This window comes from Macadamia integrifolia, chromosome 3, assembly GCF_013358625.1.
Source record: "Macadamia integrifolia cultivar HAES 741 chromosome 3, SCU_Mint_v3, whole genome shotgun sequence".
NCBI classification, from domain to species: domain Eukaryota; kingdom Viridiplantae; phylum Streptophyta; class Magnoliopsida; order Proteales; family Proteaceae; genus Macadamia; species Macadamia integrifolia.
This window is the reverse complement of record NC_056559.1, coordinates 2,211,091-2,237,388: the sequence shown is the minus strand read 5'-3', so window position 1 is coordinate 2,237,388 and position 26,298 is coordinate 2,211,091. Positions and strand designations below refer to the sequence as shown.

Below are 26,298 nucleotides of genomic sequence, written 5' to 3'. Positions count from 1 at the left end.
GATTTTATGAGTTAAATAATATAAGCTTTATATGATAGTGGAATCCAGCGCTACGGTAAGGTTATTCCATTTCAACCTAATTGTCATGGGTTTGAATCAGAAACAGCATATCTATGAAATAGGTTGCCGCCTCGTGCACTATTAGTATTGGCTTTCTGCTTCCTAATTATCATGGTGATTTAACAGGTCTTTTCCGGTAGCGATTGCAAAATCATATCTACTCTTTATCTTCTTATTTCTCCACTCAAAATCCAAGTACCTGCGCCCCTTTTGGTTTTTGTTCTGGATCACATAACAATAGGTTTTTGTGTTTCTAAATAGATTGTTTTTTATTGCTGAAATCAAGGGTGGGTTTTCTGTTAAATTCTGTTTTTCCTACCCCAAGTAGGTTTTCTCAGAACTTTTGATCTACAATTCTGACTTCAGATCTTACAATCAGTTGAGCTTCTTAACTGATTTCTGAGTTCAAAATTTAATCTTACTGCATGTTTCTGTGAATCCTAATCATTATCTGAAACCTGCAGTTTCTATTCCTGAATTCTGATCTAAGTTCTGATTATTTTCTGATTTCAGTCTTCTTAAATTACCCATCAATTGTTCTGTTTCTGAGATTTCCTATTCTCACTAGGAATCTGCAATAACTTAACATCCAACCATTGGATTGTCCAAAGAATTTAGCATCTTATTCCGTCCCAAAAATACAGCATTCGATCAGGGTTTTGCACATTAGATTCTTTGATTTGATTCTACCAGATTTCTCCTGAAATTTGAAACTTCCTTCAGATTATTATCCTGCTTCTTTTCTGTTTCTGAAACCTTTCTCCCAAGTAATCCAGAATCATATTAGATTTACTTCATATAAAGGCCAGTTTATATTGCAGAGAATTAGTGAATATGTACACAATTCCATTAAGAAAATCTCAACAAAATTCTGCATGATATTATAGCTGCAAGCTCTGCAGTCTTCCATCAACATAACCATATCCCACAAGAAGACTTGTCTCTCTCAACTGCTTTTACTACTTCAAGAGGTCTTTGAATTACAGTTTCCACTGCCAGTTTAATTTTCTGCAGAAAAAGGAACGACATACAGTGAGAAAAGGAGGGATTCTATATAACTAGGATTCTGAATCTTCTTTATGATTTCATATAAACATATGCCAATACAGTCTTTTTCCAATATAGCAGCATCCTTAATGGAAATAAAAAAAAAAAAAAAAAAAAAAGGTGGACAAGCCTGAGATTATTTCCCAAGTACCGCCTTTATTATCCTCAAAAAGAAAGTTGGTGCCTCCATAAAAAAAAACCAGGATTAGACCCTCACTTGTGAAAATTAGAGGTATGAGTGACGGTATGACAGACATTCAGAAAGAACTTTTTTCTTTTGGTGAAAATTCAGAAAGATCACTTACAACTGATAAAAGCACAAAAGGTCTGTGTCCAGTGTTCATGTACTTGTGACTTTACATGTTAACTAATTGAAGGAAAACCCCCATATCTATCCCTCACACCCTCTCCCCCACCCCCCCCCCAAAAAAAAAAAAACAAAAAAACAAAAAAAGAGAGAAAAAAAAATTTCCATGACCAATTACAAGGATTCACATACCTCATAGAATCTGTTCCCTCAGTCTTTGTACTTCATTGTTTCTTTTTCAAACCCAATTGTGGGGAATTGTTTCGCATATTCCTCAACATCGTGGCGGAGCTTCGAAATTTCAGATTGGATATCATCACGGGTCTGGATTGTAGCCATGAAGTCCTTCACCTTAGTCCCTGATATATGAAAACCCACAATATGATGTACCTTGTGCCCTTGTCTAAGGAAATTCAACCACCCACACATACAACGTGTGTCATGCAGGTGAAACATGTATGAGAAAGACCAGTCATGTACAGAGATATTAAAATATGCAACAGAATTATCAACCTTTTGTTTCAGACTTAATCTTCAATGCCAATTTCACAGCACTGTCAAAATACTCAGCTACTTTAGCAAAATCCTCTTCAACAAATCCTCTTGATGTAAGTGCTGGGGTTCCTGAATTACCAAAGACAGAAGACCATTCAAGCTAAACAGGTCATGTTTATAAATAGAAGTGGGTGAAACTGATGGAAGAAGAGGCTTTACCCATCCGGATTCCACCAGGGACCATGGCAGACACATCCCCAGGAACAGTATTCTTGTTGGCTGCAATGTGAACCAATTCCATAACCTTTTCAACTCTGGAACCATCAATACCCTGCAGACCAAAAGTTTGAAGGAATGGTTCTAGTTATTCATATCCTATTATCATGCTAAAAACCACAAACTAACAGCAAGCATTTCTCTAGTGGGCTCGAATTCCAAGAATCATGGTTGAGTAGCTTAAAGGTTCGAGTAAATTCATGAGGATTAAACTGATGTGCACTAATCATCAAAGGAATTGAAATTTTCTTGAAATTTTCACAGAAACATCTGAAGCAGAGTCTAACAATGAAAAAAGGAAAAAATTATTTTACCCTATTTTTAAGATTCACCAAGACCAAATGATTGTCAGTTCCACCAGAAACAATATCATAGCCCCTCTCAATCAAACTCTGCAAAATGAGTTAGCTTCAAAAGTCAAAATTCCCAGCAGAAACTCACACGATCCCACACTAAGAAATAACACCAAGTAACAGTCATAAAATGTCCCATGCTCAGAAGGTTGGTAGTTCACAGACCTAGGATCAAATCCCATCTTTTCCTATTAGTGCCAAAGATGCTAAACACATCGAGGCTACTAAAGAAAACTTTCCTCTTCCGGGAAAAAAGAAAAAAAGGAAGTCGTAAAATGTGGGAAGAAGAGAAACAACCATGCAAAAGAAAACTTCACTTAAATACTAGTAGAAACTTTTACACAGGTTATACCTGGGCAAATCTTGAGCAATTACTGAGAACCTGCTCTTGGTAGGCTTTGTACTCTGGAGTTGTAGCCTGCAATTACATAACTGTCAATTGAATGCAGGAGACCTCTCGTGGGCGGACCAAGTTCATATATAAAAAGGTGCTCAGTCTATTTAGAGTTAATGGGACACAGTTCGGCAGTTAAAAGTTTTATGACTTAATTAAATCAGATATCTTTTTCTGGGCACAAATTCCACACCCGAGAGAGAGAGAGAGAGAGGGAGCAGTGAAGTGTAAAATTTGGATGATAAAAATGCAGGTTAAATGGATCTACTATGTGTCATATCCATGAGGTTGTTCGAAGACCTTCTCATACAATATAATCCCTAAAACAAGTTTTTCTCAAAAAAAAAAAAAGGGGTAAAAGTTTAAACCACATAACAAATATGCTCCCAGTTTAGAAAGTTGCAATGTAAGACACTTATGATGGACCACAGACACATCTATTAAAGTTCCAAAAAATTGACAAGTGATTGTGCATATAAAGTGCAGATCTCATGTATGATGGTGTAGAGAATGTTCCTGGTTTAGGTAAACCAAAAAGAGAACGGAACTACAAATAGTAAATGAAGAAATAGCGCACAAGTTACATATCCACTCATCCTCAAACAAGCATCTCGTAAAGAAGTAAAAAAATTATCCACAAGAATGCAGACCTGTTTCAATGCAACCGCTAACCCCGTAATTGTATGATTGTGAGGACCACCTTGAAGCCCTGGAAAGACGGCCTGATTGATCTTGTCTTCATAATCATAAAAGACCTTTGGATGCAAAAGAACTAAGTAGCTTTAGCTTCAGATATTTCAAACATTACAAGCTCAACTTTAGAACTAATAGAAATGCCCAAACAGATCACCAAATGTAGCCCAAAAGAACTGTGCTGGAAAAGCAGCGTACAGAAGCTAAAATAAAGTCGCCTTTCATAACAACTCACCTCTTGGCCTTGTTTGTTGATCTCCTTCACTCCCTTTCTGAAGAAGATCATGGCTCCACGTGGCCCACGTAGTGATTTGTGTGTTGTAGTTGTCACTATGTCTGCATATTCAAAAGGTGATGGGATGACACCAGCTGCAACTAATCCACTAATATGTGCCATATCTGCTAACAAAATAGCTTTCTGCTTATTACAGACCTGTCAAAACCATGAAAATCGCACTCAGATTTTCTGAACTGTTGATTAAATCTCACATAGATGATTATATTGCACAAATCAGGATTCGTGTAAGCATATACCTTGCGCATATATGCATAGTCATAAAGGCGTGCATAAGCACTAGCACCAGCAACTATTAATTTGGGCCTGAAGAGAGCAGCACTCTTCTCCATCTGTCATTCTCAAAGCAAGTGAACTCTTTATATATAAAGACTGTGAGAATAAATATCAGAAAATAATTTAATTTATACCAAATGATGAGGCATGACAGAAACCAACCAACCAACCAACCAATCCATGATGTATACAAATCAGCTTTTTTATCAATTTTTTCATGCACAAATTTTATGGGAGCCTAGATTTATCATAATTAAAAAGTAGATTAAAGTTTCTAAGCATAAAGCAGGAGGAAGACAAAATCACTTTGAACCATGTTCAGATGCTGGAATCCCTTTGTCAGTTAGTGATTCATGAACCTGCCTGTTAGGTGTATCACATATATAATCCAGTTCAAGGCCATGCTTTACCACTTGGGTCTACCTTTATTTATTTCTGTGCGAGGCATGGGAGACAAGTGTTGTTCCTGTTTCCATCTAGAGGCCAACAACAAAAACAACAAACTCAGCCTTATCCTAAACTTAATGGGGTCGGCTACATGGATCCATACAAAACAACGTGGGGAGAAAAGAAGTCCAAACAGAAAAGGGGGAATGAAGAGATGAAAATATGAGAGTAGAAAGATTAGAATAAGAGGAAAGGGGCACAACTAATCAAGTCAGGAGACTCTCAGCTAAATGGATCCTTGCCCTCCAATAGGCTCTGTCCAAGGTCATAATTAGGACAAGACCGAGACTATGCATGTCCCTAGCTCTTTTAGCTCCTTCAACCTGAATCAGATCACTGGGGCGTCCTCGGGCCTCCTTTGAAATGGCCATACCACCTCAAACAATTTTTGCAGAGCTTATCATTGATCGGCAACTCCCAAATCAACTCTAAAATGCTCATTCCTTACTTTATCACTCATAGTTTTGCCGAAGATCCATCTTAACATCCTCCTCTCAGCTACACAACTTCTTTATATGACACTTCTTAACTGCCCAACAATCCACCTTATAGTGGGTCACATAACAGTCCTATAGAACTTTCCCTTAAGCTTCAAAGGGATACTCTGGTCACACAATACTTTGGACACACCTCTCCACTTCATCCATCCCACTTTAATTCTTTGTGAAACATCACCCTCTATGACACCTTTATTTATGGTTGATCCCAGATATCTGAAAATGCGTTTCACACTTCCATCTTTAAAGTCATTATTAGCTATTTGAGGTGGGTCACATTGAAAGCTGATGATTACTTGGCTAATTGGCTCCATTTCTAGTGACCAAGTGCCTGGCAAACTGTTAAAGAAAAATCCAAAATTTCATTGGAGGATTGTATATGAATTAGACATTTTCTACTCATTGTTTCATCCATTAAAATTCAAAATTCTGATTAAATGAATGGCCAAAAAGAAGAGCTGAATTTTCCATGCAAATTGTAGGGCCTATATATTTGAAATTTACAGCAGCAATGGAGAGAGATACAGCCAGCATATGAGTCCTTTTAGTGCTCTTACACAATGATATGGAAGAGTCCCTGATCAGCTACATTTCCTTACTAGCAAACCCATCCGACAAAGAGGGTAGGTGGGACCACCTTGCCAATATTGGCATGATAGGCATCATATCTGTCATGCTGCAGCTTAGGTGGTACTTAAGTACCTTGCAGAGCCGCTATGCCCAGCCCTCCCTACATTCAAATTTCAGTCCAAAAGGACTTTCCACGTCATGGAGTAAAGCTTTTAAAAATGGCTGAACAATAATATTTTCAAAAAGAGTTTGATGGTTAATAATACAAAGGGAAACTCCAATATATAGGTAAAGCAGTCCACAATTGAGGTGGGACACGAAATTTAATCTGGCCAATCCAAAATCACTCAAAACAGTCAGAATGGAAAAATCAACCATCGTCATGGCTGAAAAATGGTGGGCTGCCTTGCTAAGATTGGGAAGACAGCCTGCCCATCCAGCATTTTAAGGTAGAGGGTATTCCAAATGGCCCTTCCAGCAGTTTGAGTAAACAGAGCTACAACTGCCACATGCCACCTCTGCTTGACTTCACTCCCTTCCCTAGATGATTCTTTTGCTTCTAGATTTGAACTACTGTAGAACCAATATGACCTCATTTGCCATGAACAATAACATAACATCAGAAGGTACCTTGTTTGGAAATTAATAAAAAACAAAAAGGCCAAAGAGCCAAATGCAACAGCGAAAAAACAAGGTACCTGTTCATAGTCAATGTACCCCGTGCTTTCATTCAATCTATATGGCATCGTCTCAAAAAATATAGACACAGCAGATATCTTCTTGGTATCAGTCTGCAGAATGCAAAACAAATGATGAATCCCATACACCACAAATCATAACTTAGATAGCAAATAGTGTTTCCATAAACAAGACTAACTACTTCTGTGCACACACCACACAGGGACACACACACACACACACACACACACACACACACATATCTATCCCCACCCCCGAAAGAGCAACAAATCCTGGAAACAGTTTCCTAATTCAAAGACTGAATTCTCTTCAAGCAACAAAAGAAAAGATAACCAACTCTTAATGATTCATAGTCATTTAGTAGTTCTTATTCTTAATTTCATCAAGAACATAAGCTTAAAAATATTCCAAATACTAATAAGAGGCCTGATGAGAGAGTTTATTGATTGCTTTCCATTATTCCATATAATGAAGCTTTTCTTTTCCAGGGAACAAAAAAGGATAATGCAGGAGCATCTAAACTATATGTACATGATTTAAAAGCTTAAGAAATAAATATATATTTTCAACATTCTGCTGGAAGTGCACATTTCAGATGCCCCTTCAAAAGTGTGGATCACATTAGTGAGTTGAAGACAATGCAACAATTTGATCTTTAACAGCATGTTAGGTTACAAGGATATAAATTTTTTCCCTTCTTCTTATAATAACCTATTAGCCCCACATCACAGGGATACAAAATTTCAAGCTTCCATGATTTGAAAGGAAAGTTGCCATAATTAGGATAAAAGAATTTGAAAATTTAGTATAGAATATCAAACCAAAGGGCTGAAGAAAGGATGTATTTGCTCTTTTTCACCCCTTTTTCAGGTCATTTGGTCACATTTTCATAACTTATCCATTTTCAGCACAAATTAAACAAAAAAAAGGGGGGGGGGGGTCCACACCAGGTGCAAACACAATTTATGGTTTTTTTTTTCATTTTTTGCACTATTCCATTCTTGATATGAAAGATGTAATATATCGAGAAAAAAAGGGGAGAATATCAGAGAAATCATATACGATATACAGAGCTTCTAGGCTGAATAAGTTGAAGAAACATCATAAGTATTAGGGGCTTTGAGAAGATGGATGATGTATTCCACGAACAGTAAACATTAGGAGATGGCAGGTACTAGATGAATACCTCTCTTCAGAAGTCACAAGGAACCAGAACATTTCCACTAAATTTAGCTGCAAGAAAGTTTAACTGAAGGGAAGTAGTAAGAACCTGATAACCATGTGACAGATGCCCACCATGAGGAAGATCAAGTGCCATGATTCTCTCGTGAGGTTTCAAAAGTGCAGTGTAAACTTGAAAATTAGAAGGTGAGCCTGACAATGGTTGAACATTCACTGAAAGAAACAAGCAAGTGAAACTTTCACTGGAGAGGGAGAGAGGATGATTTAAGGTAAACCAAAATTTTATGTAGTAATGCTTGCAAGTGCTTGTATTCAACTCTTTATGATATAATACGATTAAATATCACACTATACATCATTTAAATAATATGATTGAGGCTGAGTTGGATCACCTGAAGCATCAGCTCTACTTAAATATACGCATTATGGTCATTTACCTCCCCATTTTGCAGGATCCAACCCGAAAGCTTCCAAAGCACGCTTCTGACACAAATTCTCCGCCATGTCAATGTACCTAAAAGGTTGTATATCCCATTTATTTATATCATAACCAGAAAATACCAACTTGAAGGATAAACTAGACGATAAACATCGTGGATATAAAAAAGACATCACTGAGACCAGATAATATAGTATGAACAACTCAAATTCATCCAGGAAGTGTCAAAAATAACTATAAAAGGAGGGAAGTAGGAACATCCCGTACTCGTTTCCTCCATAATATCTGGCACCGGGATATCCTTCACTGTATTTATTGGTCATGATGGACCCAACTGCTTCCATCACAGAGACAGAAGTGAAATTCTCCGAAGGTATGAGTTCAAGTCCCTTGAAAAAATACCAGAATTACCAATCAGAAAATGCGACACATATTCACACATGAGAAACTTTCTAAGATACGAGGAACAGTTCGAAAAAACTGGGTGTACAATCGACCTAATGATAGAAAATAAATTTGGAAAAAGAATACCTTCCATTGCCTTGCTTTCTCAAGCTCGATAATATCGGCAATCTCTGGATCGATAACCTCCAGCGGAGCATTCAACTGATTTGTCCACTGGAATCAAGTGTTTTTTTTTTTAAACCAAGTGAGAGTTCAAATTGAAACAAAGTCAGATCAAAGCACATAAACAGAACCCAATAAGAAACTTAGAAGAATCACGGATCGTTCCAGGGGAAGAACTACATTTATGAGTTCAAATTAATGGAAACAAATTAAACCAGCAGGGAAATAAATGGCTAACCGTAACACGAGATTTCTCCTTATCGTAAACGGCTTCATTCGGCAAAGAAGACTGAAACATGTAAGAAATTAAAGCAGGGATTATATTCGAATCAAAATCACTAGTTCTGGTAACAGAACATCGATTAATTGGTTTGAGTAATCCTATTAACAATAAGAAAGAAGAGCAGAAAGGATGGGAAAAAACACAGACCATGTAGTAGATGGATCCTCCACGAAAGGGAAGAGGAATCGGTTTCCTTACGGAAGAGGAGAGCCTGCGGAGCGCTATTGCCATTGCCATCTCTCACGTTCTTCGCTGCAACTCTATCTCCCCCTCTCTCGCTTCTTTGTCGCTTTTATCGCTCGGTTCTTTTCTAGTTGGGTGGTGGCTGTTTTTTAAATATTCGGGGAAAAAAAAAAAAAAAAAAAAAGACAGAACAAAAGTGGTAAACTTTTTTGTTGTAACATTCCGTTATAAGTCAAAACTAGAAGGTAATTTTTTAATTTTTTTTATTTATTAAGAAAGGGTAGTAAAAAAGTTAAGGGTACTCCAGTAGTGATTATTGCCAAGCCCCATACGGTAAGCAGTATTTGTATAGGCCTAAAAAGCAATAGTAGGGTATATCAACTCAAACTCATAATCAGTCATTCTCAAACAATGATGGACTAAGGGTTTCTTAACATTATGCTACTAAAACCTATTGTCAATTTTAGATTGATGTCGTGTCAAATACCGTAATAAAACTCTAAAATTTACCTCTCCATAGATTTATGAATCATTTTCGTATAGGTCAATATATCTATAGTAGGGTTTTAAGCATTGTTATTAGATTCTAACCCAAAAAAGTTACAAAAAAAAATTTACCCCTCAAAAATGTAGTATTGGTATTAGAACGTTCAAATTGTATCAATATTGAATAAGGTCGATATGTTGATTCTAGATCGGGTATTGATATCAACTCACAGGTTTTTTGTATTGAAAGCTACTCAATATAACTGATCCATATTGATATTGATAACAACCCAATGCCAGCATCAATACTATAAATTGAAACCTTGCCTTCATGTACTAGTATATTATTTCCTTTGTAATGGTATCGTATCGACATATCATTATTGGTCGTACTTGATACTAATATTGAACCAATATAGATCATTCGATGCCGTATGTATGTAATTTTTTTTTTTTTGGTATATAATGTAATTTTATTTTTCTAAAAAAAAAAAAAATAGGGATGTTTGATAAAAAATGGGTCCGATCCAGCCCGGCTTATCCGCATTAAGTGTCGATCTGATCAGAATAGGAAGAGAATCTCTGATTTTGGTGTTTTTTTAATCGCATTTATTATTTATTTAAGATCAGATTAGCAAGAGAATCTCTGTCTTTGGTGTTTTTTTAATCTCATTTATTATTTATTTAACTTGCGCACCAACTTTGTTCATGGGTCCCCAACCTTGGGGTGGTTGGTGAAGTTTGAAGGAAAATGAATCAGTGTTTCGATAATATTGGCCTCACGTAAGACAAACTCTGAGCACCATTGGATTGGAATACAAGATAAAAATTTTAAGATAATGAAGGGGTGGTGGGCCCTAAAGATCTGTCTTTGGGAATCCATGGTTGAACTTACCAGGTCACTTGTGTTTGGACGGAAGCGATTAGATGCAGAGGTGGATATTAAACACATGAGCCTCACAGTATATATGGTTTCTTCAACAACACTGACATCGACACTTCAACCTATAGACTAACACTGAACAGTGAACATCGAACGATCAACCAAGGATTTAGTTCATGCGTTCATGGTATCGGGTTCGAATCGGTCAATAATACCGATATGTATCAACAGTATCAGGTCGTAATGCATCGAGAAAAATGGATGTTTATATCATATTGGCCAATAAAGTGTCGGTATGAGAGTCCGATATCGAAAATTTTTTGGTCCTACACTGATACCGATATCTAAAATCATGCACCAACAACCCCAGGGTGGCAGCCAAGTCATTAGGCCATACCTAATTTTATGAATTTGTAAATTTGATTTTATCAACAAAAAAAGGAATTTGTAATTTGAGAAGCCCTAAAGGGACAATTGGAGGATTATATAGTCCAAATGCAATGCATTTTTTAAGTCTATCGTGGTCAAGTTAGGTTCCTTGAGATGTTGAAACTTATATAGTCTCATATGAGGGTTGTGGAGTCATCAAATGAAATGAGTCGCCTTCACAATTATAGGTTTGTTCTAATTCTTGGTGACTTTATTTACACGAGGAGTTCTCTTCACCTAATGCCTTATCTATCCATATGTGAAGCTAATTATACCAAAGCTAAACAATTGGGGTGTCAAGACAAAAACTGAATTGACGAAATTGATCCGACCCAAACCAGCTCAAACAGAACCAAGCCTTATTGAACCGGCTTTGGATTGGCGTATTGTGAAACCAAAACCGATATATATCATAAGATACATTGTTTTCTTCCATAATTATCTACATATACATGGCAAACTAAACACAAACCAATCTGAACCTAATAACAAACTGAAACTAAACCTAATTTTTCCTTATTGGTTTGGTTTCGAATTCACCCATTCTCACACTAAAACTGATAAAACCGAACCAAGTCAGATGGTTACAACTCAATGTAACCAATGAAACCAACAATACTCAACAAAAGAAAACCCATTTCATGTAATTGGAAACTCAAAAGATATACTACCTTAAGCCTTACCTTTTGTTTATATTCACTTCCTATTTTCATTAGCAATTCTCAAATGTTGCAGAATATAACCACCACTGCAGGTCTGCAAGCATTGGTGCCATTAATGGCACTAGCTTTCCTCTTCCATCCAGGTTACCATAACTCATAATCATCAAATTAGTTATTCTGTTTCATTCAATTGAAAGTATTGATAAGTAACTGAAAGCTGTAATCCATAGAAGTAATTCTCACCAACCGACATGTTTGATGATCTTCAAGAATCTTACAACAGCCTTTGGTATTTTCAATCATTATTGAATCCAAATTCAAAATATATCTTCATGAAGACACTTCAAAATATCTAAATCAGATCGCAGGCTTGGAATACAAAAGCAATGGATGGAGTTCCCAGTTACATACTTGTACACCAGAGAGGCAGCTAGAGATAGAGATTGCAACAGCAATCATGTAACGCTATTGAAGACTTATCCAACACTGACATGAGATCAGTTCAAAACTTCAAAGAGAATTGTGTATTTGGAATATGTTCAGTCTACAGATTCAAAAGTGTGAGAGCTTTGCTAATCCAAAAAAAAAAAAGAATAAAAATTATATAAAAGCTTCAATGGAGAAGCCGAATCCTCGACAGCAAATCTCCCATTCTAAATGAAAATTCAACAAGAATGATCCGAAGCCTCCGTCTTATCTGTACAGCTGGTGATTTTATTTAATGAGTATAAATTTCTACAAGACCTGCCGGCTGGAACCACTAAACCCCTGCAGGTTACTTGAGATACAGTCTTATCAAACCATTCCCACAACGAAAAATTTCCCAAAAATCTCGAGGTGGAATGTATTTTCCTCATCAAAGCCCAAGTTATACAAATGGTAAATTAAAACATGAAGAAAAAGAGGAATTGCGTACCAAGAAGCTTGTATAGTTCTTTCATATACGGGTGTAACCCCCTCTTTCCAGAGATCCACCTCTGAGTGTTTTCTTTAAGAAAGACCTGCTTACAGACCAGCTACTCCTCAATGCTTTCTGTTTCCTCCAAGTGGATATACGGGCATAGATAGAGGGGAAGGTGAAGCAAAGCAGTAAAAGCAGCAGCAGTCCAACAGCAAGAAACATGACATTGCGGAATCCATTTTTTATGACAGGGTCATCTTGGCCTGACCAAGGAACGCCTCCCACATTCATCCCAAATACTGTTGAATCCCAAAGAAGAATTGGTATTAGTTGGTCATAACTTTGAGAAGTCTTACAGAGATGTTCTAGGGAAAAACACTTCCAGTAGTGAATAAATCAAATAAAAGTGTACCTCCAGTGATGACGGACAAAGGAAGGAATACTAATGAAAGGAAGGAGAGGTAGTAAAGCTTCTTATTAATTTGCTCTGCCTGCCAACTGTCAAGACCAGCTTGTATTGCTGTTACACGATTCGCAATAAAACCAACATTCTCTTTTAGCCTCCTAAGACGTCCAATCAGCTCTTCAAGAGCGACAATGTCTACGCCAGCAAACCAACTTTTTGTGGAGCATTTTTCTTTGACACGAGGGAACACTTGTTCTCCATATGCTATCACCTGAAATGCAGCAAAAACAAAATATAGTTTGAAACTTAAACATCGTGGCTCAAATAGATTTAAACTATAATTGCAGATGACTTGAATAAATCATCCTTATGTGCTATCTGAGATTTTTCTTTTGTTTGGAGGGTGCAGCCAATTCAATTGCAGATGAGTTGGCCAAGTTAGGGGCTTCTAGGGACTCTGTATGTAGTTCCTGTTGAGGGGCCCCCAACCAGAGTTGACTGCTGTTATTGCTTACTTGCTGTAGTACATTAGCTATGTAATTCTCTCTCCTTTTACTAAAATTTGTTATCTATCACAGGGAAAAAAGAAGAAGAAGAAGAAGAAGAAAGAAGAAATTGAATTCATAAATGCGGCCCAAACCCAATCACAATAATTAACAGAACGAGGACATTTCTTCACGAATCAACTCACTTGGTTATAGTAGCCATTCCACTATCACATTCATTTAGAAGGAATATTAAAAGTTTACTTACAATCTCTTATAGGGCAGAGATTTAGTGACCCAGATGCCCCTCAATGTATCCGCATACATACCACTCTGCCATTGGTAGAATTGTCCTACTGGTCTACCCACTGGAACCTAGAAAGGCTACACTTCCCCATCTAAATCAAGTTTGTTCCTTATTTTCCTTTTTGTTCATTTAAGAAGTTTCAGGAATCTGAAATTACCTGCAAAAGGCGCTGCAAATTTAGATGCATTTTTGGAAATCTTCTGTCATCCAGCATATGCTTTTTTAAGGCAAAACCACCTGTTGTGAAGTGAAATAGATCATCATTTTAACTTCAAACCAACAAACCATATAAAGCCATTTATTCCGATAAAACTAACCTGCATGTTAAGATATTATAACAACTAAAACTATTGTGTTCCCCAAACTAGCATGCTATGTTGTACTCTTTAAGATTAAGATTAGTCAAACAAAAAGTAACTAAAGATGGCAAACAATAAACAACTTCCATTACTAGCCCTCCTTATTTAAGGAAGGAGAATATAGTGCCAAGAAAATTACAAGGGAAAAAAAAAAGGAGCGAGAGACAGTTTTGGTAAGTTACCTCATCTATACAATTTGAAAGACTGATCATTGCACATGCTTTACTGCTAGAAACCAATTAGGCCAATCCACAACTGATACATTTGTGGAATGACACAAAGTGTTTCCTCTTTGTTGTAGCTTTTACAGCTGACATCACTATGGTGTGATTTCCTAGGTCTACTTTCACATCTCCTATTTCTTCTACTTTCTTCTACTCTTGCTCAATTATTTATACAAATTTGCCATGATTTCATAAAATTTGGGTTATCTCATGGTAACCTACATGAAAAAACCTATGAACTACAAATTGAAGTTTGTTTTGCAAATGCTGAAAAAGGCTGGACAAGGTATGAGTTGGAGGACTACTTACTAGGCGACAACACAACCAAAAATATCTGGTTGATGAGAAGTGCACAGTTTAGGGAGAGGTATAGCTGCCAAAGGCAGTAGGAGAGGAAGGCAGACTAGGGAACGCTCTGTATACCGTTCAAATGTCAGAGTAGGAGATTGGCATACTCATAGTTCTTGGGCTCACAGTAGTCGGTGATTGCACTAGAGTTGGACAAGGGAAGTTATAAGTTTTTGAGTGGGTTGTTGCTTGCTGATTTCTTGATGGAGGGCCCGTAGAGAAAAGGGAAGAAATCCCTGAGAGAAACTCAGAGTTGCAGGGAAAAGAGAAGAATAGGGGGGAAAGGGGTCACACGACTTGCACCATACCCGGTACTAAAACCTTCAAATCAATTCATCATTCAAAATTTGTCTAATACTTGGGTTACATGCCTTTATATAATAACTGAAAATTAAAACTTGCCTAATAAAAATCTAAGACTAAATTAGCAACTTCTAATTTGCTTCCTAAGTTCTCACTAATAAAATTAGAAACAGAATAAAACTCAAATTGGTAACTCCCTAATTGACTATCAATTACCCAATTTAAAAGATTGCAAATAATCCCCAAATAAAATAAAATCCTAAAGATCCTAATGAATCCAAAAATCCAATCGGACCCGGTTCATCTCGGTTGAGATTGCCCGAAGGGTCAACTCGGTTCAGCCTTGATTCTGCATCAACTCCCCCGATGTTGAGAAAAACTCGTGGACAAGTTTTAAAGGAGAGGATCAACACCACTCGATCAACATCCACGATCATTGGCTTTGATAGGGCTATGATCCAGCATATAGTGCTTTCATCTGTCACAATCTCCTGACGGTCACCAACGAATGGTATGACTTTGATTGGAATCTGATGTTGGGGTTTCACAACTGAAAGTGGACAATCGATCAGTTCTTCAGATGCAACCTTGATCGGACCGCTAAGTTCATCTTGATCGTCATGTCTAGTGTCAACCGGCTTGTCTACTACTAACCCATCCTTGATCATGTTGCACACCTTATCACATAAGCATTTGGTACTTTCGGTAAGCTTTTGAAAATCTGATCGAAGTTCGTGAGATTCCGATCGAAGTTCCTTCATTCCATCATCAAATTTTTTCTTAAGTTCCTCAATAAGAGTAATAAATTCAAGGGGAAACGCCATCGGAGTAAAGGATTTCATAGGAAATTTGCTTTGATACCATTGATGGAGGGCCCGTAGAGAAAAGGGAAGAAATCCCTGAGAGAAACTCAGAGTTGCAAGGAGAAGAGAAGAATAAGGGGGAAAGGGGTCACACGACTTGTACCATACCCGGTACTAAAACCTTCAAATCAATTCATCATTCAAAATCTGTCTAATACTTGGGTTACATGCCTTTATATAATAACTGGAAATTAAGACTTGCCTAATAAAAATCTAAGATTAAATTAACAACTTCTAATTTGCTTCCTAAGCTCTCATTAATAAAATTAAAAACAGAATAAAACTCAAATTGGTAACTCCCTAATTGACTATCAATTACCCAAATTAAAAGATTGCAAATAATCCCCAAATAAAATAAAATCCTAAAGATCCTAATGAATCCAAAAATCCAATCGGACCCGGTTCATCTCGGTTGAGATTGCCCGAAGGGTCAACTCGGTTCAGCCTTGATTCTGCATCATTTACAGGTTGCTCTTTTGGTAGGTGGCGCAAGTCAGGTGTAGGTGCAGCCTTCTTCTTCTTGTCTTTTGTCGTCACTCTTTTCTTTACATTTGTTTTCTTTGTTTCTTCTCCATTCGTTCTTTCTGCATTTTTCAGAGCCACTCTTTGATTTTATATACCTTATATAATTTTAAATGTCATACTCCATTACTTGTCAATAAATGACAAGAATTGGCAGAACAGAATTCACATAGCCAGTCCCAACGGTTGGAGTAAGGCTTGGCAGGATTTCTCTTGGATTTTTCCGACTCAGTTGGCGGCAAGGGTTGCAAAGGAAGCAAGGGGGTGATTTCTCAAGGCTGTACATTTTCATTTAATGGGACGTTACAGTTTTTCAAATCCTAAACAGTTTAAAGGTTTTGGGAATCTAACGAACCTAATTTAAGCTCTTTAATAAGAAGCATCTGTTAGCATATACAGTAAAAGTATAGAACTAAGTGAAGCACCTGATGAACAGGGTACAACGAAAAGGATTTATTGGTAAGGGCAGGAAAAGCTAGAGTATCTAACAGGAAGTATGCGATTAAAGGAAGATCTGGACATTATGGGGTTTATATAGGGTTGATTTAAAAAAAATCCTTGGCCGCAGGGTCTAGCTGATCCTAATTAATCAGCTGCTATAAGGCCTCAGACAAAAAGCAGAGAATTGGTATAGGCAAAATGAAAGTTTCATTTCTGAATCTGAACAGATGAAATAGAGAGCCGCATAAGACGCCCATATGATTAAGAGAAGTGAAAGAAATTTCTAACCTTGAATAAATTATCCATTAAAATAGTCCAGTTATGCTACTATGATTCTTGTGGGATCTACAAAACCTTTCATTAACCAGATGGCCCATGAATCCACACTACAATCCCACACATTGCAGCTCAATCGGGGTAGCATAATTTGGCTGTTGGTTGTTCTAGTACAATGACCATGAAATCATGTGTACTATATCACAACTGTCTCACATTCAGAACAGAGAAAAAACAGAAAAGGATGATTAAGCCAAATTATATTGTTGAGGTGAATAATTGGCAAGAAGCAGGGTAATATTGACATCACACTATCACAGATTATATTCAATCCTTTTCTATCTCATCCCTTACTGCAAAGCTGTCAAAACAAATAAGGGAACAGTGATTTGTAGTCTTATGATCCATGTGGGCTATTAGTTTCACCACCTTCAAGAGAAAAGCTCAAACAGAATAAGAAAGTACGATGAGCTTCTCATCACAATCTCATTTTAGATATTCAAATAGTCCAGAGGTAGGAATATGAACAATTCATTTGGGCTATCACAAGTCCTTGCAGCCTCAAAAGAGAAAATCTATGTGGAACTTAGCAGGGACATTTTAGTAGCTCTTTGGACTCAACAGCTCTACTTCGGGACCACAATTAGGTTTTCCACATGTAATTAGAGTTTTAGGATGCATCCGTATTAATGTTGTCACACTGAGTTATCACTGAATAAAGGCTCCAGGTTCCAAACACTAGTTGAAAAAAAGCTACAAATTTAGGACAGGTTCAGAGGGTTCTAAAATTCATATACTTAATCAATGATATAGTCATTTAAACAGTAATAATCACAAAAGGAAAGTCAGAAATGGGCTTTTACTCTGAATTTTCTAGGAACAAAAGAAGAACAGCTCCTCCATTTCTGTCGTTTTACAGAGAGCCACCTACTAATTTAGTGAATGACTTCTTCAACCCCACCCCCAAGCCCCCCAAACAATTTACATAACAGCTGCATGTGAGCTGTTTTTTTTATTTCTTTAACATCTGGGCACATATATATAATTTTTTTTTTAAATTATTCCTTCTTCTAGGGTGTGATTCCTTCTATAATTGGTGTCACCATAAAACATTCTCATGAAGTGATAATTCTTCCTTTTCCACTCTATCTTCCACCTTATTCTGGCCTTCCTTCTGTGGCTGTCAGTTCTTTTGTATTGTCCCTGTAAATACCTGGACAAGTACTCTTTAATACTTAACACCTTAATTTCTCTCCATATAACCTTGCCTTATCTCACTTATTCTTCACCCCAAGCCTTAACCTTTTAACCCAGTCTCTTACTGTTACTATTAACCTGATTTTTGAATAAGTATTCATGGCCCTCGTCCTACCTCACCTCCTATGATGTAGATAAGTCACTTGGGCTTATTTTATTGCAAATAAGCCTTGGGTTGTGTTATGCATGTGTTGGGTCTTTGATCCCATGGGTTTTCTTTGAAATGGACCACTTTAACAGGCCTAAAATATGGGTAGAAAGTAGAAAAACGGGATTTAATTCATTAGTTTAGTTAATTGCTATTTAATTCAATAAAGGCTCATTAGTCCATTCGTCGGTTGTAAAGTCCTATATGGACTATTAGTTAGTTAGTTCTACTCCATGTTGGAATCATAAAGTCAAGTCCTAGTCCTATTTTGAATTCCTAGTTGTAGTAGGAGTGTCTAGTCTTATTGGGAAACTAGCTCCTAGTTGTAGTAGGAGTGTCTAGTTCTATTGGGAAACTAGCTCCTAGTATTAGTATAATTGTAAACTTCCCCTCTATAAACAGAGAGGCATATGTATCATTATTAGACAGATTTGAATGAATGAATTATTGAGTGATTACTCTTTAGGTAAAAAAAACTGTTGTTGAGAGGTGAGATGCCTAAACCTTTGAGGGGCGTGATACCCAAAACCTGAGGGGTGAGATACCCATTCCTTTATTCTCTTTCACCCTTCTCAACCCTCCATCGATTCTTCTTTTTCTATTTTTATTTTCTGTTTATTGTTATTAGAAGTTCAGACCTGTTAAAACATACAAAATCAGAATCAGCCAGCCAAAGAGTTCTTGTTCTTGAAGCCAATCGACCCTCATTGCTACCCAAGTTTGAGATCTGATCTACAGATCCTTTGGAGGACTGATTCTATACTCTAAGAAGATCAATCGATCCTCTCTTGAAGGTTATCTGAAGAAGACAAGTTGATGTTCTTGCAGAATTCTTCACATTCTCTCTCTTAGGTCTGAAAATCAAGAAAGTGCGTAACTCCATAACCAGCCGTCAGAAGCCCTTCATATTTGGGGGTTTTTGTGCCCTCCTTAGGGGCTATCTACACCCAAAAGTACAGCTCAATCGGACTCCCACAGACCTTGCCGCACCTTTCTCTCTCCAGCTCTATAGAAGGTCTTTCTCTCTCCTATCAAGTTGAGTTTTGGGCTGGTTTTGCTCCTATATGGGTATTGTATCCTTGGGGGTTTATTTGATGATATTATTTCTTTGTTTTTTACTCCTATTTGTATTGTTTGGGGTTATAAACTGTGGAGTTAGTTACTTGTAATCAACTCCTGCATTATCCTAACTCATTTTTTAAAAATATCGTACAGAAACTTACATAAGCTCAGGTTCACCTAAAGTCTCATATGGTTGTCAATGCACAGAGCATCTCATCTCTACACGGTGGCACCCTCAACAATTAGACAAACTCTAATCACAAGTTCACCCTTGACCATAAATGTGATTGCATTACTTCAACTACATACCTCATGATCCACTAATAAGGCTCACTCTTAACAAGCCCATCAAACTCACACTGGATCCCCTATAGATTGTAAAGAATATTTCATAAACTTTTTTTCATCCCTTATTTACTTCTGGGGTGCAAGTTCAGAATTTAGAGCCTCTTCACAAAGCGGGGGTAAGGCTGCGTACATTATGACACTCCCCAGACCCCACAGTGGTGAGAGCCTCATTCACTGGGTATGCTTTTTTTTGGGGGGGGGTGTTTGGGGGTGCAAGTTCAGAATTTGTTCTGAGAAAAAACCAACCTTCTGCTTCGTTCAGAAGTAGTCTCCTCTGTGATGGTGAGGACCCAAAAATCCCCTTCATTTGGATGTTGAGATTGCATCCAAATGTTCACCCACGATCCCCCCCGCGGGCTCTTTCTTCTCTTCTTGTTGTCATTGTAGTGAAAGCTTCCATAAAGCTGAAGTCCCATCAAGTAATATAATCATCTTTCATTTGATGTTTCCCTTTGTCACTTTGCACCCAAAACTATGATGCTACTAAACACATTAAGATCTAAATCTAATATGCTGAACTTCCCTTAGCTATCACAACCATGAAACTCTTCAACACTCAGCCCTAGGGCTACCTAATTGAATCCATCCTAATAACTAGCTTCAACACTTGTTTTTCTCAAGTGACCTTGAGGTTGTCCTACCGTACAGATCTTTCCAACATAGTAGCCCCAATCAAGTTACACTTCCGGGATTGTAGAAAAAACGGAAATACACAATGCCTTTCAAGAGGGCATCAAGAACTCGAAAGTGACTAATCAAACTCCATATTAAAACTGAAAATAATTGTTCCCCTTATAACTAAAAAGGTTTAAAATGAGAGAAAATTGAACTCTGAGCATGAATCTATTGGTAAGATAAGGGAAAGTAATCACCTTTATCCAATTCGAGCTCCACTCTGTCCAATTCGATCTCAAGCTTGGTTACTATGTCTTGAATGTGATCTACATGTGTGTCCAGTACATGAATAACTAGATTTGAAAGAGTGCGTGGAACTGGATTATCAGCCTCCTCAGAATGATTCATAGTTAATAGGAACTCAAGAACATGTTCCCTGATTACAATCGCACCTCCTTCCTTCTCTGCTCTAGCAAAACTTGGACTCTCCACACTAGGAATTTCTGAAAGAAGAGATTGACCCATTGGAGAGAATCCCAATCTGGGAACACGACCCAAAGACACAGTAATCAATGAGTTCTCAGTTAATCTTGCAGCAATTCTAAGAGTAAAATCGCTTGAAGTAGTACCAGGTGAATTTACCCTAAAAACAAGTGCTCCATCAACATGTCCACAAAAGGGTCCATTGCTTACAAGTGAGAGAATGTCTTGAAGTTTCAAAGGAGGGCAAAAAACATCAATAAGGTATTGTGCAGACAATGCTGGTTTCTGGTTTCCCTTTGGAAGTTCCACATGATACCAACAAAATTCTCTGCCTCTTCCTTCTGCGAGATCCCATTCCTTAGTACAATAACTCCCCAACCCATCAAATGCATAAGCTTTCTTTCTCACAGCACCAGGAAAACGTGTACTGATTTCCTTCATGGGAGTATCCTTAGAGTTCTCTTTGTCCATTTCCTCTACTTCGACTTCCAAACTTGGCTCTTCTTCCTCAAGCTCCATGTATGTAATGCTGAAGATACTTAACTCGAATGAACTGTATATTTGTTCAACAAAAATTCTCCAAAAATTTTAAATTCCTAAATACTTCTCTGCTTAAACTCGATCTCCCAATGATTCCAAAACGCAGAACAGAAAATTTCTCTCCTTCAATGTTGAAATTCCTGAGTGACTCAACTCTGAAAAGCAGAAATCCGTGCGAAATTCTTCGATCAAAAGAGCGATTTACCATTAAAAGAACTACCGTCGAGAATTTCAATCATCAGCATTCATCTGAACCTGGGGATGAAAAAGGCCGCCGTCTAAAACTGATTCAACCTCCCGAAGACACCCAATACCAGTAGTCGAAGAACTGCCTTCTAGAGCAAATTGAAAACCGAACCTCTTACCCAGGAGGCCAGGATAGAAGAATCCAGAACGGGATCGGACTATCTCGGCCAATTCTGATCCGGATTGGATTGGAACAGATCAGGAATCAGGATCGGTGAAGAATTGATTAGAATCGACCTTAAGCCTATATTTTTGGATGGGATTAGCCTCGGCTTCTGAACCTGATCACATCAAGGCCAATGTCCCCATGGATTTGGGGGACGGTACCGGTATCGGAACGATGCCAATCTGGATCGGATCAGATCGAAAAGTATCGGTTGGTTTCACCCTTATTTTTTTTTTTAATTGTTTTATCAGATATAAGTATCCAGATCAGTCAAGGATCAGGGATTGATCTCAGCCAATACTGATACATTATAATCGATACATGTCCTAGTTAAAACCATGAATGCCCTTGATAACTAACCTGAAAAGGAAAGAGGAAAGAAAGATTAAAGAAAATTTTTTATTTTAATTAAAATGATGAGAGCAATTGTAAGTTAAATCTGAAAATTGCACTAAATCACTTTCAACAGGTTAAAAATATTTTTTATTTATATATTAAATAAAATTTGAAAATGTGATAATATGAGCAATTAGAAAGTTACAATTTCTTAGATCACCGCTTTGGTGACCAGTACAACCATTATTAAAATATCAAAAAATAAAATAAAAATTTACACTTAATGATATAACTATAGATTATTAAAGATTTAAGAAGAGGGGTGACCCATAGAAGAGGTTTAAGGAAAATGACTTTAAAAAAAAATAATGAGAAAGAAAATAGTAATACTTTTATTGAAGGGTTGGAGCGGTTGGCGTGAAGAAAAGAAAACAAAACTACAATTCCATTTAGAGAAAGTGATTAACCCTATCTACACATTTGCATTTCTTATTATGTAATCAAATTTTTTCTATATTTTATTTTGATTAACAGCAATCTCATTTATCGTTTGGAAGCCAAGGTCTACATCCATTTGCATTCAAATCATTTATATGTAAATATATATATATATATATATATATAATCTAATCACCATAGGTTTTAGAAACCAAACTGAATTTACAGATTATAATTCATAATTCATAATTTTTGGTGACTTTAAAGAGATTTTTTATGAGATATGTGATGGAAGCAACATGATTGAGCTGATCGGAGCCCAACATTGACCAACCTGCGACTTTGAGGAGTATATAATGTACTATCATCTTGTTGATCAAGTAGTTATAATTTAGGGGTTTTTCAAACTAGGGTTTTGAATTGAGTTTTATCGCCATTATTTGGGTATAATCTCTATTTTACATAATGAAACATCTTCTTCTTCGCTCGAGGATGTGGCACACCACATCGGTGTGTAAATCTCATTAAATCTCTATGTTGTGCATATCTGTATTTATTTTCATATTTATTAGTGTTTGCTATAAAAAATTTATATATACAATTCTTTAAATCATGTGCAATCTATAATTAACCATAGGATAGGAGAAGAAAAATTGTATAGAGAAAGTGTTTTCCTTACAACTTATGAGGATGAAGGAAAAAATAATAACGGAAAAAAAAATTTGCTTTCTCACATCATGACCAAATGGACTTGCACTGACATTCTTTTTCTTCTTTGATCATGCGACTCCCTATTGGTGAAATCGTTTTTCATGCTATGATTAATGTGTTATGGGAGATATCCCCAAACTATTGACATGGGAACCTTCTCCCAATAATAATTTATTTTTCTTTTTTTCTAAACTACCATCATATTTCTTATTTTATCACTAAATAAGAAATCAAAAAGTCTTTGTCAGAGCTGTGAACAAGAATACCATTTTAAAATATTTTGAATTGATAATATACCTTAAATGTGATCACTGCCTGTGGGGAAAGCAATCTATTAGGTCAACCGATCATAAGCAATTGGACCACGGCACTTCATACTATTAATTCCAAATATATTATTCTATTGTTAGATTCTATATTCATAAATTGACTTTTCATTTCTTAATAACCCTTTAAAACAAGATTATGGATCTAAGGAAAATGTTGCAAAGGGTTATTAATAAATGAAAAAAAAAAAATTATGAGGTATTCATGTACGAGGATTTTGTTGACATTAGCATCACCTTAGATGATGAGATTTTTATTAATTCATTCAAAGCACATTTTTAATAGATATGATTAGATTTTGTATACAAAATTTTAAATTTTTTTGTTGCGACAATAAAAGAAATTTATAAATCTAAACAACAATCAACATTGGTATATGCTTATGTATATACATACGAAAACCTATATCGAGGGAATCTTATTATGTTCCAAGTGGGAACTTATTAAGAAACATGTGTTAGATGTAATGGACAAGTTATAAAAAATATATTTGTAAATATATGTCCATCGTAAGGAGCTTTATGATTCATGAGAGTTGAAACATCCAGAGATTTGATAAATAATTCAATTCCAATCACCATGAAAGTGGATATCGACAAAAATTCCCATGATTATGATCAATGTATTTTGATTCAACATGAATATGAAGCAATTTGTGGCATTATTGATATAATGTTTAAGTTGAAGATATAAAATTAAAGCTACACTCAAATCTTAACAATATTCTTCTAATTCTAAAATTAAAAAAGAAGAAGAAAAAAAAATATATAAGCAAATGCCAACTATGAAATTAGGTGGCAATAACTGATTAATATGGATGTCTTTCTTAGGCTTCTCCTTTTTCCCTTTTTTTTTTTTTTTTTTTTTTGTATTAATGCTATCTTAAACTAAAAATTAAATATATGAGATGATGTGTTAATTCCAACCATTAGATAGACACTGCAAGGTATGGATTAATCATATTTTAAATTTCTGATTAAATTTAATCAATTACCCTCCCATGCACGTCCATGCTCCTTTTAGTAGTATGTACGTGCACCCCTCATCTCTCTATAATCAAAGATTTTTCAATACATCATCTTGCCACTTAGCAAACTCTGCAAATCTTCATATAACAACAGGGTGCTTTGGGAATTACATATCTAAAAATTTGAGTATATAAAAATTAATGGGTTGTGCAGAAAGATAGCTTGGAGAGAGGAGACTTTTTTCCAAATAAAAAAAATGAGATCGAATTGTGCTCAATCTCTTTTATTGAACTTTTGCCCAAATCAAATAACAAACTAATATTACCAATAATAATAATAATAATAATAATAAACTAAGAACCTCAAATATTTATAGATATGGATTATGAGATTTTTTCTAAAATAAAAATACAAAGGACAAAGCTTACAAGGATCATGAATCTGAAGATGTTCTATTAATTCAAATACTAGTTTATCTTAGATGTCATATTCTCATTTGAGGATTCATGCTTCCCTATTGAGCATTACCCTACTAAATGGATTATGTCATTGATATTTGGAAAATTATCTTATACCACCCTTGTTTTCAAACTTTATCTGAGATACAACCCCAAAGTGTCGAAAATATCAACCGTACCCCTAAAGTCTAACATAGTTAATTTAGAAATCAAAATTACTCTTTTGACTTTCAAAGTAAATACGAATAAGCAGAGACAGTGAAGCTCCTTCAAAACTACTCTTCAACAGTTCTTCCTCTGCCGCTTCGCCGTCGTAGGCTTCCTATCCTTTAATCTCCGGTGACAAAACCACATCTGTAACTGCTGATCCGTCAAGCCCAGCTTCTCCGATAGCTCAGCGCACATAGCTTCCGATGGATACGTCTCCACTATTTAACCAATTCAAATCAAACAAAAACAAAACCGCTAATTCCCATTAACCTAAAACATTCATTCAGACTCAATGAACGAAAACAAATAAAAAAACCAAGAAATTAATTTTTTTTTTTTTACAAACCAGCATAAGTCCTCTCCAGAGGCTCCAACTGAGATGCAGTCTTCATATTCCGCTTCGTCCTTGTTTCCCCTCCAAGGATTAAAGTATCGGTATCTGTCGCTGTATTGGTCGACCAAAAATAAGATACGTATCGGAGGGTATCATATCGTATCGGAGATACGTTAAGATACGCTAAAGATACACACATAAATGGATATGAAACACATTTTTAAACACTTTTGCATAAAAAATTTGTTAAAAAAAAAACTATTGATAACATGTATTATGCATAAACACTAAATTGAGGGTATCGCACTAAAAATTTAAGGTTTGTAGTTGTCCCATAAATGTAAAATCCTTATTCTCAACATTGATTTCCACTTTAGGTAGAGAGAAATATGACTGGCAGCAACTTTGGAACAAAAACCCCTCAAAAATTCATGTTTTCTGAAAAAAGTACTCATCTTGGTCATTATATGATCGTAGTGCATTGTATCAGTACATACCGATACGTATTGATCTATACATACTGATACTCATCGATACGTACTGATACTCATCGATACGTACCAATCGATACATACAAATACTCACCGATACGTACTGATACATATCGAAACGTATATTTCACCTCGATTTTATATTTTCCATAGAGTATCAGTACGTATCGATAGTGTATTGGTGCATATCGATATGTATCAT

General features: G+C 36.3%; 2 protein-coding genes and 1 long non-coding RNA gene across 3 annotated transcripts; all 3 read right to left on the bottom strand.

Annotated features, from left to right (window-relative positions):
- Window positions 1-828: 828 nt before the first annotated feature.
- On the bottom strand, window positions 829-9,188 carry LOC122073845 (serine hydroxymethyltransferase, mitochondrial). Its single transcript, XM_042638508.1, has 16 exons — window positions 9,028-9,188; window positions 8,836-8,886; window positions 8,562-8,648; window positions 8,298-8,419; window positions 8,029-8,105; window positions 7,680-7,804; window positions 6,409-6,501; window positions 4,160-4,252; window positions 3,861-4,058; window positions 3,583-3,687; window positions 2,891-2,956; window positions 2,500-2,577; window positions 2,129-2,240; window positions 1,928-2,038; window positions 1,607-1,773; window positions 829-1,068 (listed from the first exon to the last, which is right to left on the bottom strand). The coding sequence occupies exons 1-15, from the start codon at window positions 9,115-9,117 to the stop codon at window positions 1,625-1,627; spliced, it is 1,557 nt and encodes a 518-aa protein (XP_042494442.1). The 5' UTR covers window positions 9,118-9,188; the 3' UTR covers window positions 829-1,068; window positions 1,607-1,624.
- Window positions 9,189-12,187: 2,999 nt separating this feature from the next.
- LOC122073846 (zinc transport protein ZntB-like) lies at window positions 12,188-21,890 on the bottom strand. Its single transcript, XM_042638510.1, has 4 exons — window positions 20,646-21,890; window positions 13,780-13,859; window positions 12,837-13,101; window positions 12,188-12,723 (listed from the first exon to the last, which is right to left on the bottom strand). The coding sequence occupies exons 1-4, from the start codon at window positions 21,388-21,390 to the stop codon at window positions 12,461-12,463; spliced, it is 1,353 nt and encodes a 450-aa protein (XP_042494444.1). The 5' UTR covers window positions 21,391-21,890; the 3' UTR covers window positions 12,188-12,460.
- A 3,149-nt stretch (window positions 21,891-25,039) lies between these two features.
- Window positions 25,040-25,687, bottom strand: LOC122072595. Its single transcript, XR_006138552.1, has 2 exons — window positions 25,618-25,687; window positions 25,040-25,489 (listed from the first exon to the last, which is right to left on the bottom strand). It is a non-coding gene; the product is annotated as an uncharacterized LOC122072595 (long non-coding RNA).
- Window positions 25,688-26,298: the final 611 nt, after the last annotated feature.

Bases quoted from the DNA above. Each gene is read 5' to 3' on its own strand.
- LOC122073845 (XM_042638508.1), bottom strand. From the start codon at position 9,117: ATGGCAATGGCAATAGCGCTCCGCAGGCTCTCCTCTTCCGTAAGGAAA. The intron at 8,649-8,835 runs GTTAGCCATTTA...ACTTGATTCCAG, and splicing joins AGGAGAAATCTCGTGTTACG to TGGACAAATCAGTTGAATGC. The intron at 2,241-2,499 runs GTAAAATAATTT...TTTGGTCTGCAG, and splicing joins TGGTGAATCTTAAAAATAGG to GGTATTGATGGTTCCAGAGT.
- LOC122073846 (XM_042638510.1), bottom strand. From the start codon at position 21,390: ATGGAGCTTGAGGAAGAAGAGCCAAGTTTGGAAGTCGAAGTAGAGGAA. The intron at 13,102-13,779 runs GTAATTTCAGAT...GCTGCATTTCAG, and splicing joins ATTTGCAGCGCCTTTTGCAG to GTGATAGCATATGGAGAACA. The intron at 12,724-12,836 runs GTACACTTTTAT...GGGATTCAACAG, and splicing joins TTTGTCCGTCATCACTGGAG to TATTTGGGATGAATGTGGGA.